The 21617-nt window shown below is 42.2% G+C and overlaps 1 protein-coding gene across 1 annotated transcript in view; it reads right to left on the bottom strand.

Moving 5' to 3' along the window:
- The window catches only part of THSD4 (thrombospondin type 1 domain containing 4), a gene marked incomplete at its 5' end in the record, with an annotated part of 479102 nt that overhangs the window by 366190 nt on the left and 91295 nt on the right, over positions 1 to 21617 (bottom strand). Inside the window, one exon of the mRNA XM_084240624.1 lies at positions 17176 to 17278. Within this exon, the coding sequence (XP_084096750.1) occupies positions 17176 to 17278 (103 nt within the window). The remainder of the gene's footprint in view (positions 1 to 17175; positions 17279 to 21617) is intronic.

The raw sequence follows: 21617 nt of genomic DNA, 5'->3' as shown, positions 1-21617 counted from the left end.
CTATGGTTTAAGGGAATATCATGGTACCAACATAATTAAATCCCACTCCAATGTGAAAAGCTGTAAGTGAGTAATGGACCGCTCTTTTCTAAGATAATGGGATCCAAACAGGACAGGGAACAAGGTCTTTTTCACTTAAATGCCCCATTGAGCATCCCTCCCCTAACCCCACCACCCAGACACTGTGCTTCCACAGAGATCCCCACACCACCCTCAACTGACTGACTCAGTACACTGTCAGTGCTGCCTCAAAGCAACATACAAGTCTTTATTTAAAAGCAGACACCCTCCCATAGGAAGAGCACTCTTTGGGATGAGTTAAAGTGATTTATTAGCGATTTGGTCTATCAAACCACATTTAGGAAGTTGCTGAGCTCTCTGAACCTAATCCTGACAATGGCCCCTACATTACAGCAGCGTGCAGAAGGTGAAGCGAGATACTGCCTCTAAGGAAAGCTCAGCACAATGCCTGCCCACAGCAAGCAGTCGATGAACAAGGCAACAAGCCTTTCCTGACCTAGACCCTGGAGAAGGGCCAAGTGCTATGAAGTTCAGGAGTAAAAGACATTTCCCTTGACATCAAGAGTTTTACAGACTAGTTAAGGGGATGATATTACCATGCAAGAAACAACCAGGGGTATGAAACCATATTTGGGAAATAAGACTTGGTGAGTTCTTCATCTCACTGTATGCTTTGGATCAAGTAACCAAGTAGTAGGGTAAAAAATATCTGACTCAGCAACAACAAATATTGGCGAGGATGTGGTGAAAAAGGAACTCTCCTACATTGCTGGTGGGAGTGCAAACTGGTCCAACCATTGTGGAAAGCTGTCTGGAGTTTCCTCCGTCTACTAAAAATGGAGCTACCATATGATCCGGCAATTCCACTACTAGGGATCTACCCAAAGGACACAAAAACAGTGATTCAAAAGAGCACCTGCACCCCTATGTTTATAGCAGCACTGTTTACAATAGCTAAGCTTTGGAAACAACCCAAATGCCCAAAAATAGATGACTGGATCAAGAAGATGTGGTACATATATACCATGGAATATTACTCAGCATTCAAAAAAGATAAACACATGCAATTTGCAGCAACATGGATGGTGCTGGAAGGGATCATGCTCAGCGAAATAAGCCAAAAAGAAAAAGAAAAATACCGGATGGTCTCACTCATAGCAGGAATCTAGAAAACTTAAATAAGGGACCAGGAAAATGAATATAAGAAAGTGAAAATCAAAATCAACAAAAAACTATGAACCAGAGACACTTTTTGGGGGGTGGGGGGCGGGAGGGGAAGGATTGGGGTCAGAATGGGGCGTTTGCAATTGTATGGGGGAATATAAAAATAAAATTTATTATTTAAAAAAAAAAACAAAAAAAAAAACAAAAGAGCACCTGCACACTTATGTTTATTGCAGCACTATTTACAGTAGGAAAAACCTGGAAACAATCCAAATGCCCAAAAATAGACGACTGTATCAAGAAGACGTGTTATATACACACAATGGAGTATTATTCAGCAAGCAAAAAAGATAAACTCATGCCATTCACAGCAACGTGGATGGAGCTAGAAGGAATGATGCTCAGTGAAATAAGCCAGAAGGAAAAAGAAAAATATTGGATGGTTTCACTTATAACAGGAATATAGGGGAACCCAATAAGACATCAGTGCAAAAAAATAATAACACAATATAAATTGTGTTATAATAATAACACAACAAAGCAAAAACAGACAATTATAAACTAGAGACACACTGCAGGGGAGGAGGAGGGAGAGGGGTGAGAGGGAGGGAGGGAGGAGCACAGGGGACTGTGGTGATGGTGCACAGGTGCCTTGGGGAAGGAAATTCTATGGGGACTCAATCTGAGGTGGTGGGGGGGAAGCAAATATTGTCTAAAAATGTAAAAAAATTATAAATGTTAAAATAAAAAAAATCTTAAAAAAAAAAATCTGACTCGGGCTTCCCTGGTGGTGCAAGGGGTTAAGCACCACACTATGAAGCAATCGCAGCCACTGCAGCATGAGTTTGATCCCTGGCTGGCCAGGGAGCAACCCACATGGCACAGCAGACCTCTCCTGTTGCACCTGCTGTTCCCCTCAGCAGTGTATTTCAGTCAGTCTGCCTGTTCTGTTGTTCTGTTCCCCACTCTGTCTCTGGTGAATCCTCTCTCACACACACACACAGCCCCACACCTCTGGCCTGTACCCCAGAGCTCTTGCATACATAAATAATCTTTTTTAAAAAATCTGACTCACTAATCTCACAGGGTTATTAGGAAGGTCAAAGGAATAATGTATGTGAAAATGCCTTGGTGGCTAGAGAATATTATATGAGAGTTGGTAATAATTACTATGATTTCTAGTAATGATAATGGATCCTGTTACAAGACCCAAACTGCAAAGGATACATAAGTTGAGTCAGAAAGAAATCACCGAAGAGGAAGTTAGGGAAGCCTTCATGGATCTGATAAGCTCTGAGTTGAATCCTGGATAAGTGAATGAGAGGGAACTGGAGGAAATCCTAGGCATGTTCCACACATGAGCAAGTTCACGATGACATGCCTGGTTAGGGCAAAAGTGATGGGAAAGCATGTGTGAAAAGTTGTGGGAATCAGAACAGATCGTCAAAGATCTGATCTGCAGAAAGCAAAGCACCACTGCACAAGAAGGGGTTAGGAATAGGACCAGCACAATAATCAAGATCAGCTGAACAGTGCAGCAAGGTAATTAAGTTCCTCGCCTCTTCCTTTTTTTCTCCCTTTTTCTTCTTTCTTGCTTCAGTTCAGCAAACCTTCAGAACACTTTAATCCAAGCACCAGACAAGTCAGGGTCTCCTGATACTGCTAGACACCAGTAGTTTAAGTTAGATGCCAAAAATCTCATTTTGAGAAATGTAAAACAATTTGGATACTGAACAAAAGTTGAATAAAGTCACTCGTTTGGAAATAAAACTGTTCAACTGGAGCTCATTGACCTCATCCTTGGGACTGGAAAAACAGCAATAACAGTAATAATACAATAGCTAATATTTGTTGAGCATCTACTAAATACAAGGTGCATGAATTATTTTGTTTAATCTTCTCCAAAGTATCCAGAGTGAGATACTACCTTTCATTTAAGGAGACTCAGAGGCCTATGACCCCAGAGTAGTTTTCAAAGGCTACTTTAACACGGACCTATAAACCCAAAGGACAGTGAATATGCTCATAATTATGCTCATAATTAAGCACAATTAAGCAAAAAAAAAACCTCCATTGTTAACAAGCAGCTTTGAAAATTATAAAAGTCTATAATTCAAATTTCCTTGTGATACAGATCAATGATTACTGAATAAGTGTTGTTCATATATGCAAATAGATTTTTCAAATGGAGAAATGATTATCTTAAAATTTCCTAAAGATTTGAAAAGGGGATTCCACTGAATATAATACATGTGTTCAGAGACAGTTGTATACACACAATTTCGGTAAATCAAATACTATATTTAGAAAAGGACTTCTCTGGGGTAAATGTGAAGTAAATATTTAATAAAATGTAAAATCACTTTGCAATCTGAACACTCAATAATTTATCTGTTTTGTGGATTTGGATTTACAGCAGACTCTTGACATTCCTGAGGCATACATCCGGAACCTTCTTGAATTCCCAGATACGCAAATACAAAAATGTTTATAGAGGCTCCCAGTTTTCTCTTGAATCACATTTCCATGGAGAGTTGTCACAGTTTTCTGCTTAGCGCTTCAAACTACACACTACAAGTTAACCATATTTTTGAATTTCACTGCAGTTTATTTCACTTGCTCACCATTTGTCACCAAAAAAAAACAAAACAAAACTGATTACTTGGCATTGGTGCAAATGCACAAATAAGTAGAGAACAGTAGAGCTAAATATCCCTTTTCCATAACATATCTTGCAAAGTAGACTTTTCAGATTTCTAGTTTAGTCAAACTTTGTGCCATGCACCCTCAAGGAATTCACAGCGAGTCACAAACCTGTAAATTAAATCCATGAACACCTAGGGTCTAAACACATGTATTACGTTTCCTTGGGCAGGAATATGGGCCACACTTCCACAATGCATAGAAACTCCATTGTTCTTGCTAACCCATGAGTGACAGAAGTCAGTGAAGCCTTTTGGTGATGAGTCCAGAACATTTGATTATAGAAACATTCACCATACGGAATGCAGGAATTTGCCTACTTCTTCAAAATACATTTACTTTGTATAGCTGTGGGTTGGCGAAGGTTAAAACTGGGTGATTTCACTGCCTCCAAACACAAGAGCCGGCAGCTGGATCTTCTTGAAGCATCTTTCAGGAACTCTTAACCTCCAAGTAGGTTCAGCCCCCACAAAACATCACTAACCATGAAAGATAGACAGAAGGGGAGAGAGGATAGGGGAATGCAGAAAGAAGAGAGAACCAAAATGGAATTTGGCTGCTATGAGGGAAAAAATAAAGAACAAGAAAGACATTATCATTTCAAAATATATAGCTTACACATTTCAGAACATATTTGAAAAGACTTCTGCCAAATGTTCAAATTATTTATTTATTTCTACCCCTTCTTGTTCCAAAGAGGTTTTGCAGCATTTTGCTGCCAGATTAATTTTCCTGAAGCTCAGTTCTGATCATGTTACTCCCTTGCTTAAAAACTCCAATAGCTTCTCACTGCCCATAAAATGAAGTCCAATTTCCTTAGCCTCCTATTTGAGGCCCTCCTTAATCTGGCCCCAAACTATCAGCACAATCTCTAGCCTACAGTTTTCCCCTTTGCTCCAGAGCCAGAGCACACTACCTGATGGTCTCCTAACATTCTATTTTCCACCCCTGCCCTTTGCAAGTGCCATTCCTTTGGTCTGGAATGCCTTTCCTGACATCTGCACTTGTGGCCTAGAGGATGCCCTGCATGGAGCAGGCACTGGCTTATCAGGAGGCATTTATATAGGTACTTTAGTTGCATCATCTCACTGGAGACTCACAATGGGAGGGAGCAACTTCTTAATTTTTCAGGTGAGACTCTATGATCCCAGGAATCAGGGACTGGTGTCCTTGGTCACGTCCTCCGCCCTTGCCCTTCCTGCCAACCAAAACTATCTCCCACACAGAACAAAGGTAGCCGCATGAATCAATGCCAACAGGCTGTAGCAAACCTTAAAAAAAATTTAAGGGGAAAAAGAGCACCTTTCCATTCTGATGCACTTGTCCAGTTCTGAGACACCCATTTCATTCAGCAAGCAGCCCCTGGGCAGCCCTCACCGGGGTCCACAAGGCTGGATGCTATACTCGCTGATTTGGTTAGGCAGAGCCCCAGAAGTCCAGGGAACCAGGGTAGGGTCCAGAGGTCCTTCCAGCTCCCCACTTGGGGATGCCATGAATGCATACAGGAAAGGAGACCGATAACCATGCAAGAGTCAGTGAATGCAGTCCTATCACTTCTGATACGAAGAACATGCCAAAGGACTTTTTTGAGGTGCCATTTATCACCAAGAGTGGGAGAACGGGTTGCTAAAGCTATTTATACAACCTCTAAAGTCAGCTTAAACAAACATGGCAACCGGGTGTAGGACAAGGCATCACAACTGATTGATGGGGATCTATTAAGCACGCGAAGCCGCCAATATCTACATGCTCCTGGCTGCGGGCCAAAGCTATTACATGATGAGCAGTTACGTAACCGTAAGTATAAATGGAATTTGGGCTGTAAGCAACTGATAGGCTTCCCCTTTCTAACTTTTGGCATCAAGAGGTTCCTGAACTGAATGGAATGTAAGAGCCCTCTCCCGCAATTTTCTTCCTTTGCTAATCTCAGGCGAGCTTAATGACCACAGCAGAGACATCTCTTCATAATGACTGCAAGTTTTCTCCTAAACCAAAAGTTTGACCGTCCTATTTAACTCTGACCTATTTTTAATGGGCTGCTCATTTTTAAATCAACATCATTTGCTGGAACATGATTTTAGATGAAAGCTGTTTCAAGGGATTAACCCAAACTTTGAATCACTCCTCTGGATAAAACTCAACTCAGTCCAATAAATTATGGCTCACTCGATAAAATGTTAAAGCAAAATATTAATTCAACAATCATGTGGCCTCCCTAGAGGCTCTGCCACTCTTTCCCCTATTCTGCTGTTGACTTCTGGCCTCACTAAACTCATGACGAGTCTTGTCTGCCTGGGTCCCTGACCCCTGCTACACCTGGCTCCCTCCACCCCCAGAACCAGCCATATTTCAGTCTGTGCCAACAGCCACTGCTGCCCTGTCCGTGCCTAACTACCTCCATCAAGAAATGTCCTCTGCAGCAAGGTTTAAAAGGAAAAGATTAAGGAATATTTCGTGTAAGTTTGTTTTTCTGAACTTTCTTGATATTCATTGTAAAGCAGTAATGTGGAGATGTAAATTCTGCTGACCACTTCCAAAGCTGCTAATAGTTATTAATCACTTCCACAACAATAAACCTGTTTGCTTTCAGCAGTCTTTAGCTCAAAACCAGAATTCATATGGGGCATTTCCTTGTTTTACTTCTGAACCATTCAAACATATTCCAATAGAAGCTTTGAAGAAAGTTATTTTCCACAGAGGGGATGTTGACAGCTCTGTGTGTGTGTGTGTGTGTGTGTGTGTGTGCCACCCTAGACAGCTCTGCTTTGTCCCAGGGCAACTACAGCATGTGGACCATCTACCCAAGTCCCAGCACGGAAAGGATTGGACACTGTCTTCTTCAGAGTGCAGTCCAAAAATCACTGAACACCACTGGGGGGCAAGAATGGAGCAGAGACAAAGAAAAGGATGGAGAGAATAAAACAAAAAAATGCAGAAATTTCACCTATGTAAACAGAAATGGCTGTGAAAGGAAAGCCATATTTTTCTGGGCAACACATGTCACAATTAGGAACCTTAAAGAGACACTCACTACAATAAATACTTGCATTTGGGTTAAAAGAACCTCAAATTGCTGCTAGAGAAGCCTAGGTTTGCAGTGAAGAGGTGAGATATTAATGCTTTGAACTGAAGACACGATGACCAATGCTCTCCACAAATCAGGCTGAAATTGCTGGGTTTGGGAGAACAATTCAGACACAAATAATTGCCACTGCCTCAGTTTTGTTTTGTTGTGGTGGATCCAGCCTCAGATGCAGATAGGAAAAGCCATTCCAAGAACAGACTGAGACCTCTCTAATCCACAAATATGAGACAACCCAGTGTTTAGAAACTATCCTTGATTTAGTTCCTCCACCTTTAGATACAATGCACCTCTGAAAGAATCCTTAATTTAAAGAGTTGCTCTAGGAAATCAGGTCTGCCCCCACCATTTCAGCCCTCCTAAAGTTTTCTCTTACAAAATTACAATCAATCACACATTATTTTGTTTTTATATGCATTTTGAATGTGAATGTATTTCAGACAAACAATGACATGTGTTCATCATCTCTATTTGCATAGTTTCCCTCATTACCATATTTTAAAATTAGACACTTATTGCAAGCATTTGTAGGAAGCCCTAACGCAATGCTTGCAAACTTTGTGAATCATTTAAGTTCCATTTCTGTTGAATAAAGAACAGGGTCTCATCCCAAATTTTCAAACAACAGGGTTAACTGGCACCTATATAACCACAATTTGAAAGAAGGAAAACCTGTAGACAGCTAAAAGGCAGCAGACATGGTGCAGTTTCCCCTTCCTATGCCTATGCAAGGCATCACTAATCAATCTTGGGGATATTCCTTGTTCCTGAACCCAGCATATCAAAGCTTGCTCAGGTAGAGCTGGTATAGATGAGGAGAACTGCTTGCCATGACACATGTATTATTTTCTAAGAAGAACAACACAAAAAGCAAACAGCATGCTCCAATACATGAGGAGTCTACTGAGGGAAACAGAATTATCAGCAGGCTAGTGAAACAAGATTCCAGGGGACAAGATGGCTGTTTTCAAATATCTTAAATGGGAACTTGACTATTTCCTTCAGTATGACTCCAAATACTAGTCAGGCAATAAACTACAGTGGCATTCTAAGATGTGTTGTGGCAGAGTTTAGGCAATATAAGGATGTAGGTGAAGCAGATTGGCTAGTAAAAGTGGGAGCCCAGATGCACACGGCACCCTTCTTCCCACCCATACCACAGATACAGAACAGATTTTCCTTTAGTCCTTTGTAAACAAACTCCACTGATCTATGGCATGTTCTTACCAAAACCTCTAAGAATGGAGACTGACTGGTATGGTTTCTGTTTAATAGCTTTGGGGGAAGGAGTGAGCAGATGGGGAAGAATTTACAACTCAGGATGAGCTGAAATATCATTTTAGTATAAATTACATATTCATTAATAGCTTTCTAACTCTAAAAACTTCTTGATGTTCACCCAATACTAATTTCTCAATGTCCACACCAAGTGCAACAAGATGTCCCACCTGAACCTTGAGAACATGTCCCACCAATGATCAGCAAGGATCTTTCGGAGTGACAGAACCATGCTACAGGGATTAAGGCAGAGTCCAGAGATTTCCTGGGAGCGTCTTAGTAATCTTGATGTGAAAACACTGTTGTTTGTTTTTAAAGGAAAGATTGGTCACGGCTTGGTTGCAAAGAGGGAGAAATTCTTTTGCAGCCCCTGAGGCAAATGACTGCCTTCAGCTCTGCAGGCTGTGGTTACATAACTTCCTTTAATCTTCTTCTTCTACTTTATTCTGTGACCTGGGGCAGTCCATCAACCCTAAATGTCAGTTCCTGCATCATCAGTATAGGAACACCAAAGGGACCTTGACTTTGCCCATCCCTACCAGTCACACTATGAGAACTGGGGCAGTCATGGCAGAAAACTGAGCTTCTCAGAAGGGAGAAATGACAGGGTTGGGTATTGTTATTTAATATTTGCATTGGGTTTAAACTCAATGCTTGGGTTCAAATCCTGAAAATAATTCAGATCTGCTTATTAGATGTTGAAATATACCCTGATTTTCTTTACTAGTCACCTAAATGATAATGATTCAAATCCCTGAAAAGAAATTGCTTTCACACATGTCATTTACACGTTTCAGAATATCCTAGAGTGGAGGCCATTTTCTTCTTCAAACAATCTTTCCTTTTCCAGACCTTAAAAATGAAAATACAGAGATGTGTGATAACAATTTGCTCCATCCTGCATTCTTACTACACTCCAGATAGAGAAACACATGTAGATGCCAGAATGAGACATGTTCTAGATGCAGTTGACGTATATACTCTCACTAGGGAACAGAGGAGCGGAATTATGGAAAGCTGGGTTTGGGAGCACAGAATCACTACTAACTCCCTTCACTTCTCCCTGAGGTCACCCCAGCACAGGTTACTATGAGTAGTCTTGGTGGAACCAATATCAGAGCCTCTCCCAGAACCTTTCCAGAAGAGGCGTGGGCATGTGGCCTATGCCAGGGCTTTGAATCTTGAATAGAAAATGCTATTGGAATTTATCCATTGCAGCAGTACCATGCAGGTAAGACTGTCAGTTCTGTACACCTGGACACACACAGCTTCCTCGGTTTCCATCCTTCACTGAGCCTGGTTTTGCATACTTTCTGTTGATTCTCTGACCTACTGGATATCCTTCTAATAAAAAGCCTTTTGTGTTTTACTTAGTCTAAATTGGTGTCTGTTACTAGCATAAAAAGAATGTTAACTAACACAGATGTCCAGCTTGCTTCCTTAGATTCTGGACTTATCTGAGGATTTCTAGGCCCAACAAATCTTATGATTATGATTCTAAATTATGCTTAAAATGACACTAGTAATATGAGTCAATTCTCCCTAAAAATCTCTTACTTCTCCATGGTTAGTAAGAAGGAGTATTTAAAATAAAATGGGGGGAGAACAATTTATTTACATTTACACTGTTCTAAATATCACCTTCAGAACTGGGAGAGGCAATAATGGTCTTTTAAAAAGTATAATTTATGTCATAAAATGCATAGATCATAAGCATGCAGTTTGAAGGGTTTTGATAACTATATACACCTATGTAATGATCATGCCAATCACAACAGGACATTACCTCACTCCAGAAAGTTCCACCATGCCCTTTTCCAGCTAACCCATTCCTACTTTGAGAAGCAAACACTCTTTTGATTTCCATTGTTATCATCTGATTTTTCCTGTTCCAGAACATCATATAAATGGAATCAGACAGCATGTACTATTGTATCCGGCTTGTTTTGCTCAACACAGTATTTCTGAGATTCATCCAGGTTGTTATAAGCATCCACAGAGCATTCTTTTGTTATTGTTGAGTAATACTCCATTGTAAGAAGTACCACAGTTTGTTTATTCAGTCTCCTGTTGATGGGTATTTGGGTTGTTTCCAATTTGGGGCTATTAGGAAAAAAGTTGCTGTTAACATTCTTAAACAAATCTTTTTTACGGATGTGTGACATCTTCCATTTGTCTTGAATAAATGATTTTTATTAAATGGTGAAGAAGATTTCTGTAATAGCTTGCAGTGAAGGATTAATAAACTTTCACAGGAGTGAAAAAAAAATGCCTATTTTTTAGCTTTGCTTCCAGGATAAAGTAGGTTCACAGACACCATTCTATTAAGCCCTTTCTCTCACCATTCTACAAGCTCCATTTTCTCAGTGTACAGACATTCTATTTCTCTACCATTCTTAAGAAACCTTTCTCTTTCCCCTTTAACAAACACCCTCAATATACCTTCTTCATGGCAACTGTAGACTCACTGCCTACCCTCCTTGACTTCTTTTCAATATGTCTCCATCAGCTCATTCTAGCCTTATTAATTCTCATTCTCTCCTGATCTCTTGCTGTGTTCACCCATGTAGACTGTCTCTCCTCCTTGAAATCTTGCTCCTGGCTTCCACATACAGCATCAAGAGCAGAGATACTATAGCTATACTTTGAGGGCTGAACTAAACCCTGTTGCTTACCAGCTAGATGACCTTAGGCAAGTTTCTTGACTACTTCTGTTTCTTCTGTAAGAGAGCTGACAATGTTACACTTCCCACCTGGTTGTCACGAATATTAAGTGAGCTAGTACTTAGAACTGTGCCTAAGATGTAGTAAGTGCTCATTAAAGACACACAATTTCTGGTAAAGAAATTTATAAACCATAAGAAACTCTATTCACATGTGAGATGACACAAAACATTAGAATATCTCAGGGCCACCTCTTAGCCACTTTCCCTTGCTTCTGTAATGTGGACATATTGCAAAGCTGCATCCTTGATTCTCTTGTGCTCAGGATTCCCCACTCTTTTGAAGATCCCCACTCTTGCTTTATGGTAACTTTCATGATCCTACTAAGGCCAATAATTTCAAAATAGGTCTACAACCCTAAGAATTTCCCTTAAACTTCAGAATTCCCCACCCCCAATTTCCTGCTGGGACTCATTCAAATGCAATACATATAAATCCAAAATCATCATGTCATTTTCACAAAGGGATGGCCCTCAGCATTTTGTCCTCAATGCTAAGACTTGCCAGGTACACCTAAGTATGTGTCAGAGAGCTCTGAGAATGCATCTGGTGGGGATTATTACTGGAAATCACCTCTCATTTCCCTCAGGCCCACCACATCCACTCTAAAAGGCTTTTAACAACCATGAACTGCCAGTTCAGGAGGGCTGGGCTGGGCTGGGGAGTGACGCTGTTTCATTAAACATGAACATTAATCCCAGGTTCCCCAGCACTTAGTCCTAAGCTTTCCTCCTCTGTATTCTACAGTTTTGATAATATTATTCAGTTTCTATTTGACAGCCTTTGCTCCACACCCCAAAAGTGTCTGTGCCCAAAACCAGCTTCAGGACAGGTGGAGGAGAGCTCCACACCTGGGCATCTGTGCCAGCATGCCACTCCTGCTTCTCAGAGCTTAATCAAGGGGAAGAATTTGATCATTTGATCTAAGTGACTTGGGAGGGAGGGCTGTGGCTATTAGAGACTGTGTGGCACCTTTAATATTCCCTGCAGCAAAATATATTATTCTTGCAAGCAGTCTCATAAAAGTCATCTGGACTTACAAGGAAGGCATTCAGGGAATTTCATAAGAGCTTCCTGCCTGTGCGAGTCATTAGGGCTGGTCACAGATAGTCCATTTCTCCTCCTCTGAGCACAGAGTGGGATGGTACCTCCCTGCTCCCCTTGAAGTTAAGCGTGACATGTGACTTGCTTTGGCCAATGTGATATGAGCAGAAGGAGCAGGGATAGCTTCTGGTGGAAGCTTTGAGAACTGATCAAGTTTCACTCATTCCTTTCTCTGCCTCAAAGGAAGCATCAGTGGAGATGCATCTTCTGCCATGCTGGGTCTCCAAGTGGGCAGAACACACACCACACTTCACAAACAGCACAAGCAAGTGACAAACATTCATTCTGTGAAGGTACTAGGGGTGCTCGTTAGTGCAGCAGAAGCTAGTCACTCCTGATGGGTCCAATGGTCTGATCACATGGTCAGCAGGCATTCAGGTTCACAGTCTGTTTGGTTGAGGTCTAGGGCCACATAGCACACTTATGGCCACATAGTTACCCAAACGGAGAGCTATCCCCTGGCATATGGGTTAAGACTAATACTCGCTTCTGTAAAGGTCCCAGTGACTGAGCAAAACTCTCCACTCTAAGGGTGCACAGCCCCAAAACCCTAGGCATGAAAACAGGTTTAAGTCTCAAAGTCAGATTTAAACAAGTCTTCCTATTAAAATATTCTAGCTAGGCCCATCATATAATGCAGTGTCCACAGTCGTTTTGAGAGTGAAAGTAAACTGGGAAGTCAGGCTCAGACTCGGGTAAACAGGGACAGAGGCACCCTCGTTCCATTTCTGTCTCTGCAGCATTTCTGCGGTTATAAGAAAAATTCCTAGTCGTTATCTGAGGATAGTCACCACAGATAGGAAATGTGATTAAAAGCCTAAAAAGAACCATGTGGTGAAATTAATGCGTTTATCAGCGAGGGTGCTCTGCTTTTACTATTCTATGTGGCATTGGACCGAAGGAGTGCAGCTGTTTCCCTAAGTAGGCACATGCGAATAGGAGCAGACATGCAAACAAAACCAAGAGCCCAATGCAAGATCCAGCTGTAAAGTATGAACACCCTGCAGAGACATTAACAGCGACTTCCTCCCACTAATCAGCCTGGGAGTCCTTAAAGAGCAAAAAGACAAAATCAAGAAAACAATCTTAGCAGCAAAAAGAATCATTTAAACAAGACCAGCATCAATACAACCTCAGAGACCACAGGCTGCTCTCTCATAGGCACATGACACATATTAATGTTAGCAAGTATTTTCAAGGAATGCCTGATTTTCTGAGTAATAGAGTGTAGAAGATAGCTGGCTTCTCTAATCTGTCATTATTCAGTATTTTTCTTTATTTTTTAAAACACCAGGATTCTAATTGGTTCATTACAATCTCAGGGGCTTAGAGTCAAGAAGTCTGTAATGATTTTTGTGGAAGAAACTGCTTTTTTGTTTCTGCCAATTCCCACTTCCTCACCTCTGCCTCGTGACGTGGGTTCCCCACCAAAGTGTTGCTCATATGGCTGAGCTGGTCCCAGCACCTTCAGGCCCTGCACTCAGCTTCAGGGATGGGAATGTGATCTAAACAAGGTCACGGTGTGGTTTTGTGGTTTTTCTGAGATTGAAACAGACACCAAATATGTCAGTTTTCCAGTCTGCCCTAACATATTACTACAGAGCAGGAGTTTTTTCGATAAGAATTTATTCTCTCACAGTTCTGGAGACCAGAAATCCTAAATCAAGGTATTGGTGGGGCCATGATCCCTCCCAGATATCTGGAGAAGAATCTTCCCATGACTCTTGCTAGCTTCTGGGGCAGCCAACTGGTGATGCTTGGCACGAGGCTGCACAGCTCCAACCTCTGCCTTGGTTTCCCATGGACGTCATCTCTCTATCTCTGCCTGTGTCTTCACAGGGTGTTCGCCTCTGTCTGTGTCTGTGTCTATGTCTGTGTCTCTTCTTCTTTTTTTATGACACCAGTCATGCTGGATTAAAGGCCCATCCAATTCCAGTGTGACCTCATGTTACTTGCATCTCAATGACATTTGCAAAGACCCTATTTCCAGATAAGGACACATCCACAGGTACCAAGGATTGAACCTCAACTTACTCTTTTTGGGGGGGATGCAATTTAACCCACATCACTAGACGAGAGGGAGTCTCTCCCACGATGAGTGCAAGCTCAAAGCCAGGTCAACCTGCCTATTTGCCTAAGGAAAAAGTAAATAGGACAAAGAGATGGAGAAAGAGAAAAGCAGGGTCCTAATGTTATCGAATCCCTAGAATGCAACATATCTGAAGCCCAGGTCACCTCCTGGACTTCCTAGTAACTTGACCAATAAAATACTTTCCTTGTTTAAATATATGAAGTTTAGATTTTTGTCACAACAGAGTTCTCATTAATATATCCAACCATGAATACTGCTATATAATAAGAATTCAAATTGTTCACCACCATCTGCAGGTCTGAATGAAAAAGTTTGGCCATGAGCTGATAAATTTTGAAATGAAGTGATAGACATGTTATGCTATTATGTTAGCATACTATTTGAATATATTATACTACTATAAAATTCTCTCTACTTTTACATGTGCTTGAAATTAAAAAGTGAGTCAAATGTTAAAAAAAAAAAAATTAAAAGTTCCTTAGGTCTCACAGTTAAAAGTCCAGCACAACTCAAGAGAAACAAATGAACAGAAAAGGCAGAATCATACCTAGACCAGGCATAGCAGACATTCTCAGGCATCTCAGGGAGCATTTGTGATATGTGAAAACATAAATGCAACTGTTCTTTGTGGCATGGGTAGGTCTAGTGTTGATATTAGACCTGAGTCCATGGAGACCTGTCAGGATCAAGGGGTCTGGATAACAGACGCTGGCAGATTACCACCCCATGCCATGCAGAGAGGGCCCCCAACATGGCTCCAGTTCCAGGGACACAAGGGGGGTGCAGTGAGTGGCCTGCTGCAGGAGATTGCCTTTGCCCCCAGCTCATCACAACAAGGCCGCCATTATCCACAGCTAGCAATAAAGCCAGGATGTGGCTCAGACCAAAGACAGGGTTACTCCTCTCAATGCCTGCTGACAAATACCTGTCTTTCATGGGCTATGAAACACCATGACTGTTAACTCCTCGAGGCTCATGTCCTCACCTCTTCTGAGAGCCTGCTTTCCCCTTGGACTACAGTGTTGTCCATGAGACTCACTGGGACTTTTAAAAAACCCCACTGCCCTGCTGTTCCCAGACTCCTCAAGCCATGCTCTCTGGGGAAGAGGCTCAAGCCTCAATACTTCCAGAGAGGTCCTCAGTGATTCCAATGAGCAGTGAAGGGGAAGTCAGCAGGTCCTCTGTCTTGGATGGACCTAGATCAGTGAGGCGGCCTTCACTTTGGAAACGTGCCTCACTCCTCTGGGAATCTTCTGTACTGGGCAGACCAACCCCACTCCCCAATCCACTCATGTGGGCTGATCTCAATCTATCCAAAACCTAGTTCCTTCTTCATAATACAGTTGACCATTGAACAGCTCAGAGTTTATAAGGACATCAAGTCCTATGCAGTTGAAAATAGAGACTCCCCCAAACTTCAAGACTAATGGCCTTCCCTGCTGGAAGTCTTCCAGATGATGTGACAGTTGATGAACACATACTTTGTACGTTATCTGTATTAAACACTCTATTCTTGCAAAAATAGTAAACCAGAAAAAAAGAAATATGATTAAGAAAATCATCAGTATAGTATAAAGACTTCTTGTATGCTCCTTACCCAGCTTCCTTGAATGTCAACATCTTATGAAACCACAAAACACTTACAGAAATGAAGAAAGTAACACCAGCACAATACAATTAAGTCAACTCTACACTTTATTGATATTTCACTAGGTTTTCCACCTGGACCTATTTCTGTTTCAGGATCCAAATCAGAAGACCACCTTGCAGCTAATATTATGCTTTGTAAGAATGAAAACACTCTAAACCAAGGTCTGATCCCCACCATCAGAAGTTCCCTTCAGGCTTCTCTCCTGTGTTCGCCCTCCAGCCTCTCACCCACCTCTGTGTTTGCAACACAAGGCTCTAAGTTTTACTTGTTCATCTTTCCTGTTTGGATCTGGTAGCTCTAATTTTTTGGTCAAGTTATTTCTTAACAGTTGTGAGCACATGGGACCACTTTGAGAATCTAATTGAAGCTCCAGAGTCTCTGCTGAGAAAAATGCACAAAAACCATCTTACATCCAATTTTAGAGCCTTCAGATGTCAATTCCTCTCTCCCCCTCCCCAAAGGCTCTCACCAAAGCAGGACCTTTCACAGTTTGTACTCTCTGGGAAACTGATTATTCCATGAAATCAGCACTGCACACTAGCAAGCCCTCTCCCAAGGGACTTTCTCCAGCTCTTGGACATAGCAGCAGTGCTCCATACCCTGGGTTTTGGAGGACACCAGTTCTTAAAGTCACTGCCTTGGGCTAAGATTGGGGAGATTCTTTAGCTGGGCCCTTAGAGCAGCTGGAATCTCTCCTTCAAGGAGAGACTGGCTGAAATATTGCAACACACATGTTTTGCCAACCCATCACCACTTTGGAGCCCACTTTGTGAGGCTGAGAAATCTCTCATAATGTAACAGTTATGTTACCATCAAAGTTTCAACAAAGAAAAGTGACTCAGGGATCCAGCAGAGTCTGGACAAGTTCTACCAATATTAGACCTTTTGTCATTTTTAAATGACAAGAACCTTGGTCACAAAGGCAATGCCTGCTTGTTCCATGTCATCTTTGGAAAAAGCACAAGAGGTCAACGTCACATGAAAGCCATACAACTGTCAACCCTACATCCCTCCAAGTCCTCCTAAGCTAACACACCAGCCTTGTAGCAATAACCATGAGGGAAACTTCATCATGTTCATCCTTCAGAGCCTGAGTTTGGACCTCTTATTCCAATCCATTCCTCCAATCCCATCCTACCCACTCTGCCATCCTTTGATGATGCTCATTCATTTCTATCAATGCCTCCTGCATGGATTGACAGTTCAAGTGTCACCTGAGCTGTATCACCTTTGGGATAGACCCCCTGCAGGATTCCCTTTGCCTGGGGCCATGCGCCCTCCAATTCATGATACACCAATTCCTTCAGCATCAAGCAGAGCAAGATCTCCTCTGAATAGGGCTGGGTCTATTCTTACCTTCTGCAAATGGTTCCCATTCATAGAAGCGGCCCATGAACGGCTTGTTGTTGTAGGAGGCACACTGCACTTCCCGGATGCTTCTGCTGCTTTCGGGACACACCTGATGGAGCAGATAGTGGAGATGGAATCAGCATCCGCTTCTTTTTGAAGCCTCAGTCAAATTCCAGTGCTCACCAACTTTAAATAACATCTTTCTTACCAGATCATGCCTTCTGAAAAGTTGCTGATCACCGACATCAAACAGTTTAAATACAGATCCCAAAACTTCACTCCAAGTTTATTAAATCAGAATCTTTGGAAGGACACTACATTTTAACTGGTTCCCCAGGTAGATTTTTTGGCATGCCATAATTTGAAAACTGCTAACCTATCTAAACCTTCCACTCCTGATAAATTGGTCTGCTCACCTCCCTCATAGAGGCCCTCCAATTCCATGTGTGCGTGCCATTCCCGTGCATCGGGTGGTATTGACAGCAAAGACATACAGAGCCCCTACCACATGTGGGCACTGCTTTAAACATGTTACATAGATTAACTGTAAAATTACTTCAGGTCAGCCGACGAGGTTGATCTGATAGTTCTGCCCATCTTCCAGCAAGGAGCAAAACGAGCAAGCAGCAGCCACACAGCCAAGCAGGGCAGAGGTTAGACTTAACTCCAAGGTGTCTGGGGCCCACCAGGCTGCCTCTCAGTCCTCCCCATCTTTTCTAAATTCTGGTCTAAATTTTCCCCACTACTTAACACTGGAGCTCCCAGACTTTAGCATATAAAAGAATCACCCAGAGATCTCCTGGGAAATAGAAACTCGTGGATTCTTCCCCCAGGATGATTATTCACTAAGTCTGGGATGAGGGCCAAGAATCTGTGTTTTATCAAATAATCCAGGTGATTCTGATATACTAGATTACTCAAAAAAAAAAAAATCACACTGGCCTATGTCTTTCTTACTTATAAATAGAAAATAATAGCAAATTGTGACATAAATAATTATTTAGGTGTGAAATAAAATAAGATTAGAATCTCTAACTCCAATCACGCATAAATTACGATTTAGCTTTTTTTTTTAACCTAGCTACACTTTGTTTAAATGTGTTATGGGTGTGTTTTAATAATCAGAAGGGAAAGGAATTTGGCCCTTAAATATTAAAAGCCCCATGTATGAGAAGTCTCTGGAATAAACCACTAATAAGATAGCTCAAAGCACTGGAGGATTTAGAAAGAAATCTACTATATGTGTCAGAAACACAAGCCTCCTGGAAAATGAGGTAACCGGGAGGAATGAATGCAGGTGAAGGAAAAACATCTCTCGCTTGATACAGGACAGTCTGGGGAGGCTGCTGGTACAAACACCCAGGGTGGTCATAACCCTGCTGCAGCTTGAGCCAAACCATATGGAGTAGGATGCCTTGCAAATACAACGGGGCAGAAGCGGATGGGGGACAAGGGCCAGGTGGACGGGCAGGGTGGGCTGGGCTCTGACAATCAGCAAGAAGCTGACAGGCCGTGGAAGGCTGTCTCCAAGTGCTGTGGAAGCCAAGCTGCTGGCGGCCCGAAGGTGGGAAGTGTGGAGGCTTTCAGCAACGCCAGCTGTCTCCATGAATGATTTAGGGTTAAGATGCTTTTTATGAACTTTTGTTCAGAACCAGAATTGGACTACATACAATCAGGTGGGGGACTTTGGAAAAGACACCACCCTTGCAAGGAGAAAAAACCACTCACGGGGTTGCTAAAAATACAGATTCTTGGGCCTCACCCCAGTGGGAGGGTAGGGAAGAGGGCCCTGGAATACATGCTTGAAGCACGTCCTCATGTAATTTGGGTGCAGCCAGCCTGGCACCAGACTGTGCAGTGACAAGTAAGAGTCACACCCAAGCCTTAATCCCACTGCAAATTACTTAACACAAAATCACAGAGTTAGAGCAGAAGAGAATCAAATCTAACCCCTTTAATTTACAGATGGGAAAACTGCGCGCATTCTTTACCAAATGTCCCACAGTGACATTGAGATGCAGCCCAGAGTGCTGAATGCTGCCCAAGGGGGTGAGATATCTTTTCCTTCATAACCACACCTCCCTAAAGCCAAGTCACTCTGCAGCCAGGGTCCATCTAGAAGTCACCCTTGATTAACCTAGTGGAAGTTACCAGTATTGGATGCTGTGGATCACAGAAATATAGACATCCTGCTTACCACCCCTTTTCTCCCGCAGCAAACTATTACCAACAGGTCACAAACCAGGATGCCTTCTAAATTACTTTTAATTGCTCAGTATTTGATGATATAAATGTATGTTTCATGATATGCAAAGTTACCCCCATCCATTAAAGAAAAAAAGTATTAAAATGATTGTGTGCATGTGTGTGTGTTGGGGGCGGGGGGCTTAAAAGTATTACCTCTGGAAGGTGTGCTATAAATGCTTTCTCTTTACAACTAACTAATGGTTAATTTTACATTGTCTATTTAGCTATTATTAGTTTATAATTTGTATGGCATGTATTTTTAGCTCATAATCTTGGGTGTGTTTTAATACCTCACTAATGCCTGGTGCTCTCATCACATCCACATGCATGTGCCAGGTTAACCAGTTCCTGTGATGGATCCTTCAACTGTCCCTGATATCAACAAGTTCTTAGATCTGAACACGGCTCAATTACCTCCTAAGGCAAGAGGGCTTCACATGGCATCAGATCAAGGAGTGTGGGTCAGGTGTGAGGTAGCAAATCCCCCTACAGTTGCTAGGAGACACCTGAGCCCAGAGGTTGACTGTGGTACCCAGCACACATCTACATGGGAAGGTGACAAGGTGCCCTACCACATGGACATGGCCCCATCATGACTCTGAGCAATGACTCACATGATGCCAGGTGAGCTGCTAGCTAGAAGCAGGTCACTACTTCCTGGGGAGGAGAGGGATTTGGTCAGAGAAATGCCAGCTTGCAGGACCCAGACACAGAAGTGGGTTATTGAGACAGGATTACCATACGGGCAGGAAAGGTAGATGTCTGGGGTGATGATGATAATGATATTAAGAATAGTTAACTATTGGGCCTCCCCAGTGGTGCAGCGGTTGGGCGCTGGGTTGCAAAGCTGCCTGCAGCCTCTGCAGCGCCAGTTCGATCCCCAGCCCTTGGGTGAGGGTCCCACATGGTGCGCAGAACTCTCCTGCCGCACCTGCTGCTCCTCTCAGCAGTGTACCTCGGTCCTTCTGCCTGTTCTGCTCCCCGCTCTGGCTCTGGTGAATTTTCTCACCCTCCCACACTTCTGACTGTACCCAGTGCTTGTATAAATAAATAAATAAATCTTAAAAAAAAAAAGAACAGTTAACTTTTCTTGAGCACCTACTAAAAGCCAGATATTCCATCAAATGATTTATGTAGATATATTAGCTCATTTAATCTACTTAACAACTATTATACCCATTTTACAGATATGGAAGCCAAGGCAGCAAAGAACTGTCCAAAATCACAGGTCTAGTAAATAGTGAAGTCAGGATTTTAACCCAGACACTTTGGGTCTAGAACCTGTGCCTGTGTCCACTGTGCCATGGTGGCTTTCAAGATTTTGTGGACTGAAAAGTTAACTTGCTATGGGTTCTCAAATTAGAAGACTTTGTTTTCCAGGTGGAGAAAAATATAACTATGGACGAGACTTTCTTAGAAGTTCTCCAGCACATTTTTCAAATGTTTAATATCTGCATTTTCAAGTGACTTGGAATAAACTCAATCCCACAACATTCCTTATTGCCTACTGTCAGGAGAGGACCTAGGGGCCAAAGTCCTACTCAGCCTCTGAGGCCTCATGAAGGGCCACAGCTGCAAGGAGCCGGGGGCTGTGGATAGAGGAAGAAAACCAAGCTGGACTGGGGAAATTCTGTTTCATGTCTCCTTTGTAGATTACATCTGTTTGTACTTGTCACACTATTATCAGTATGTGATCTCCTCTCTATTTTAACAGACTCTCTGAAGTTAAAACTTCCAGGTTGCAGATCATTTTGCATTTGTTATATTTTAAGTGGGCTGTCTCCTGATGCTACTGACTGAGTCACCCTCACCTTGTCAGTAATTTTCTCTATTACAATATGAGTTAGCTTTGGGCAGACTTCTGGCAGACAGCTGATCCCTTCCACGGGCACAGATTCTTATAATCATCAGGCCAAAACACTGAGACAGGGGAAAAGCCATATGGATAGGATCAGACTCGTTTAGGATAGGGCCAGCAAAGCCTGGAGCTTTATAGCCAAGTAATGCCCTCAGAGATGACCTCCTTTGAATTATCCACTTCCACATAAAAGAGGGAAGGATGCATCATTGGTCTCTTATGGGAAGAGGAATAGAGATATACTTTAATATGATGAACTGGATCCTCTTAAAGCACTTCAGGTCCAATCCAAAATTCCATCAAGACAACTGCCGAGGGTTGCTATGAGTCACAGAGTGTTATG

This window comes from Talpa europaea (assembly GCF_964194135.1).
Source record: "Talpa europaea genome assembly, chromosome: 8".
NCBI classification, from domain to species: Eukaryota; Metazoa; Chordata; class Mammalia; order Eulipotyphla; family Talpidae; genus Talpa; species Talpa europaea.
Note: the sequence above shows the minus strand (reverse complement) of the source record. Positions and strands in the feature narration are given on the sequence as shown.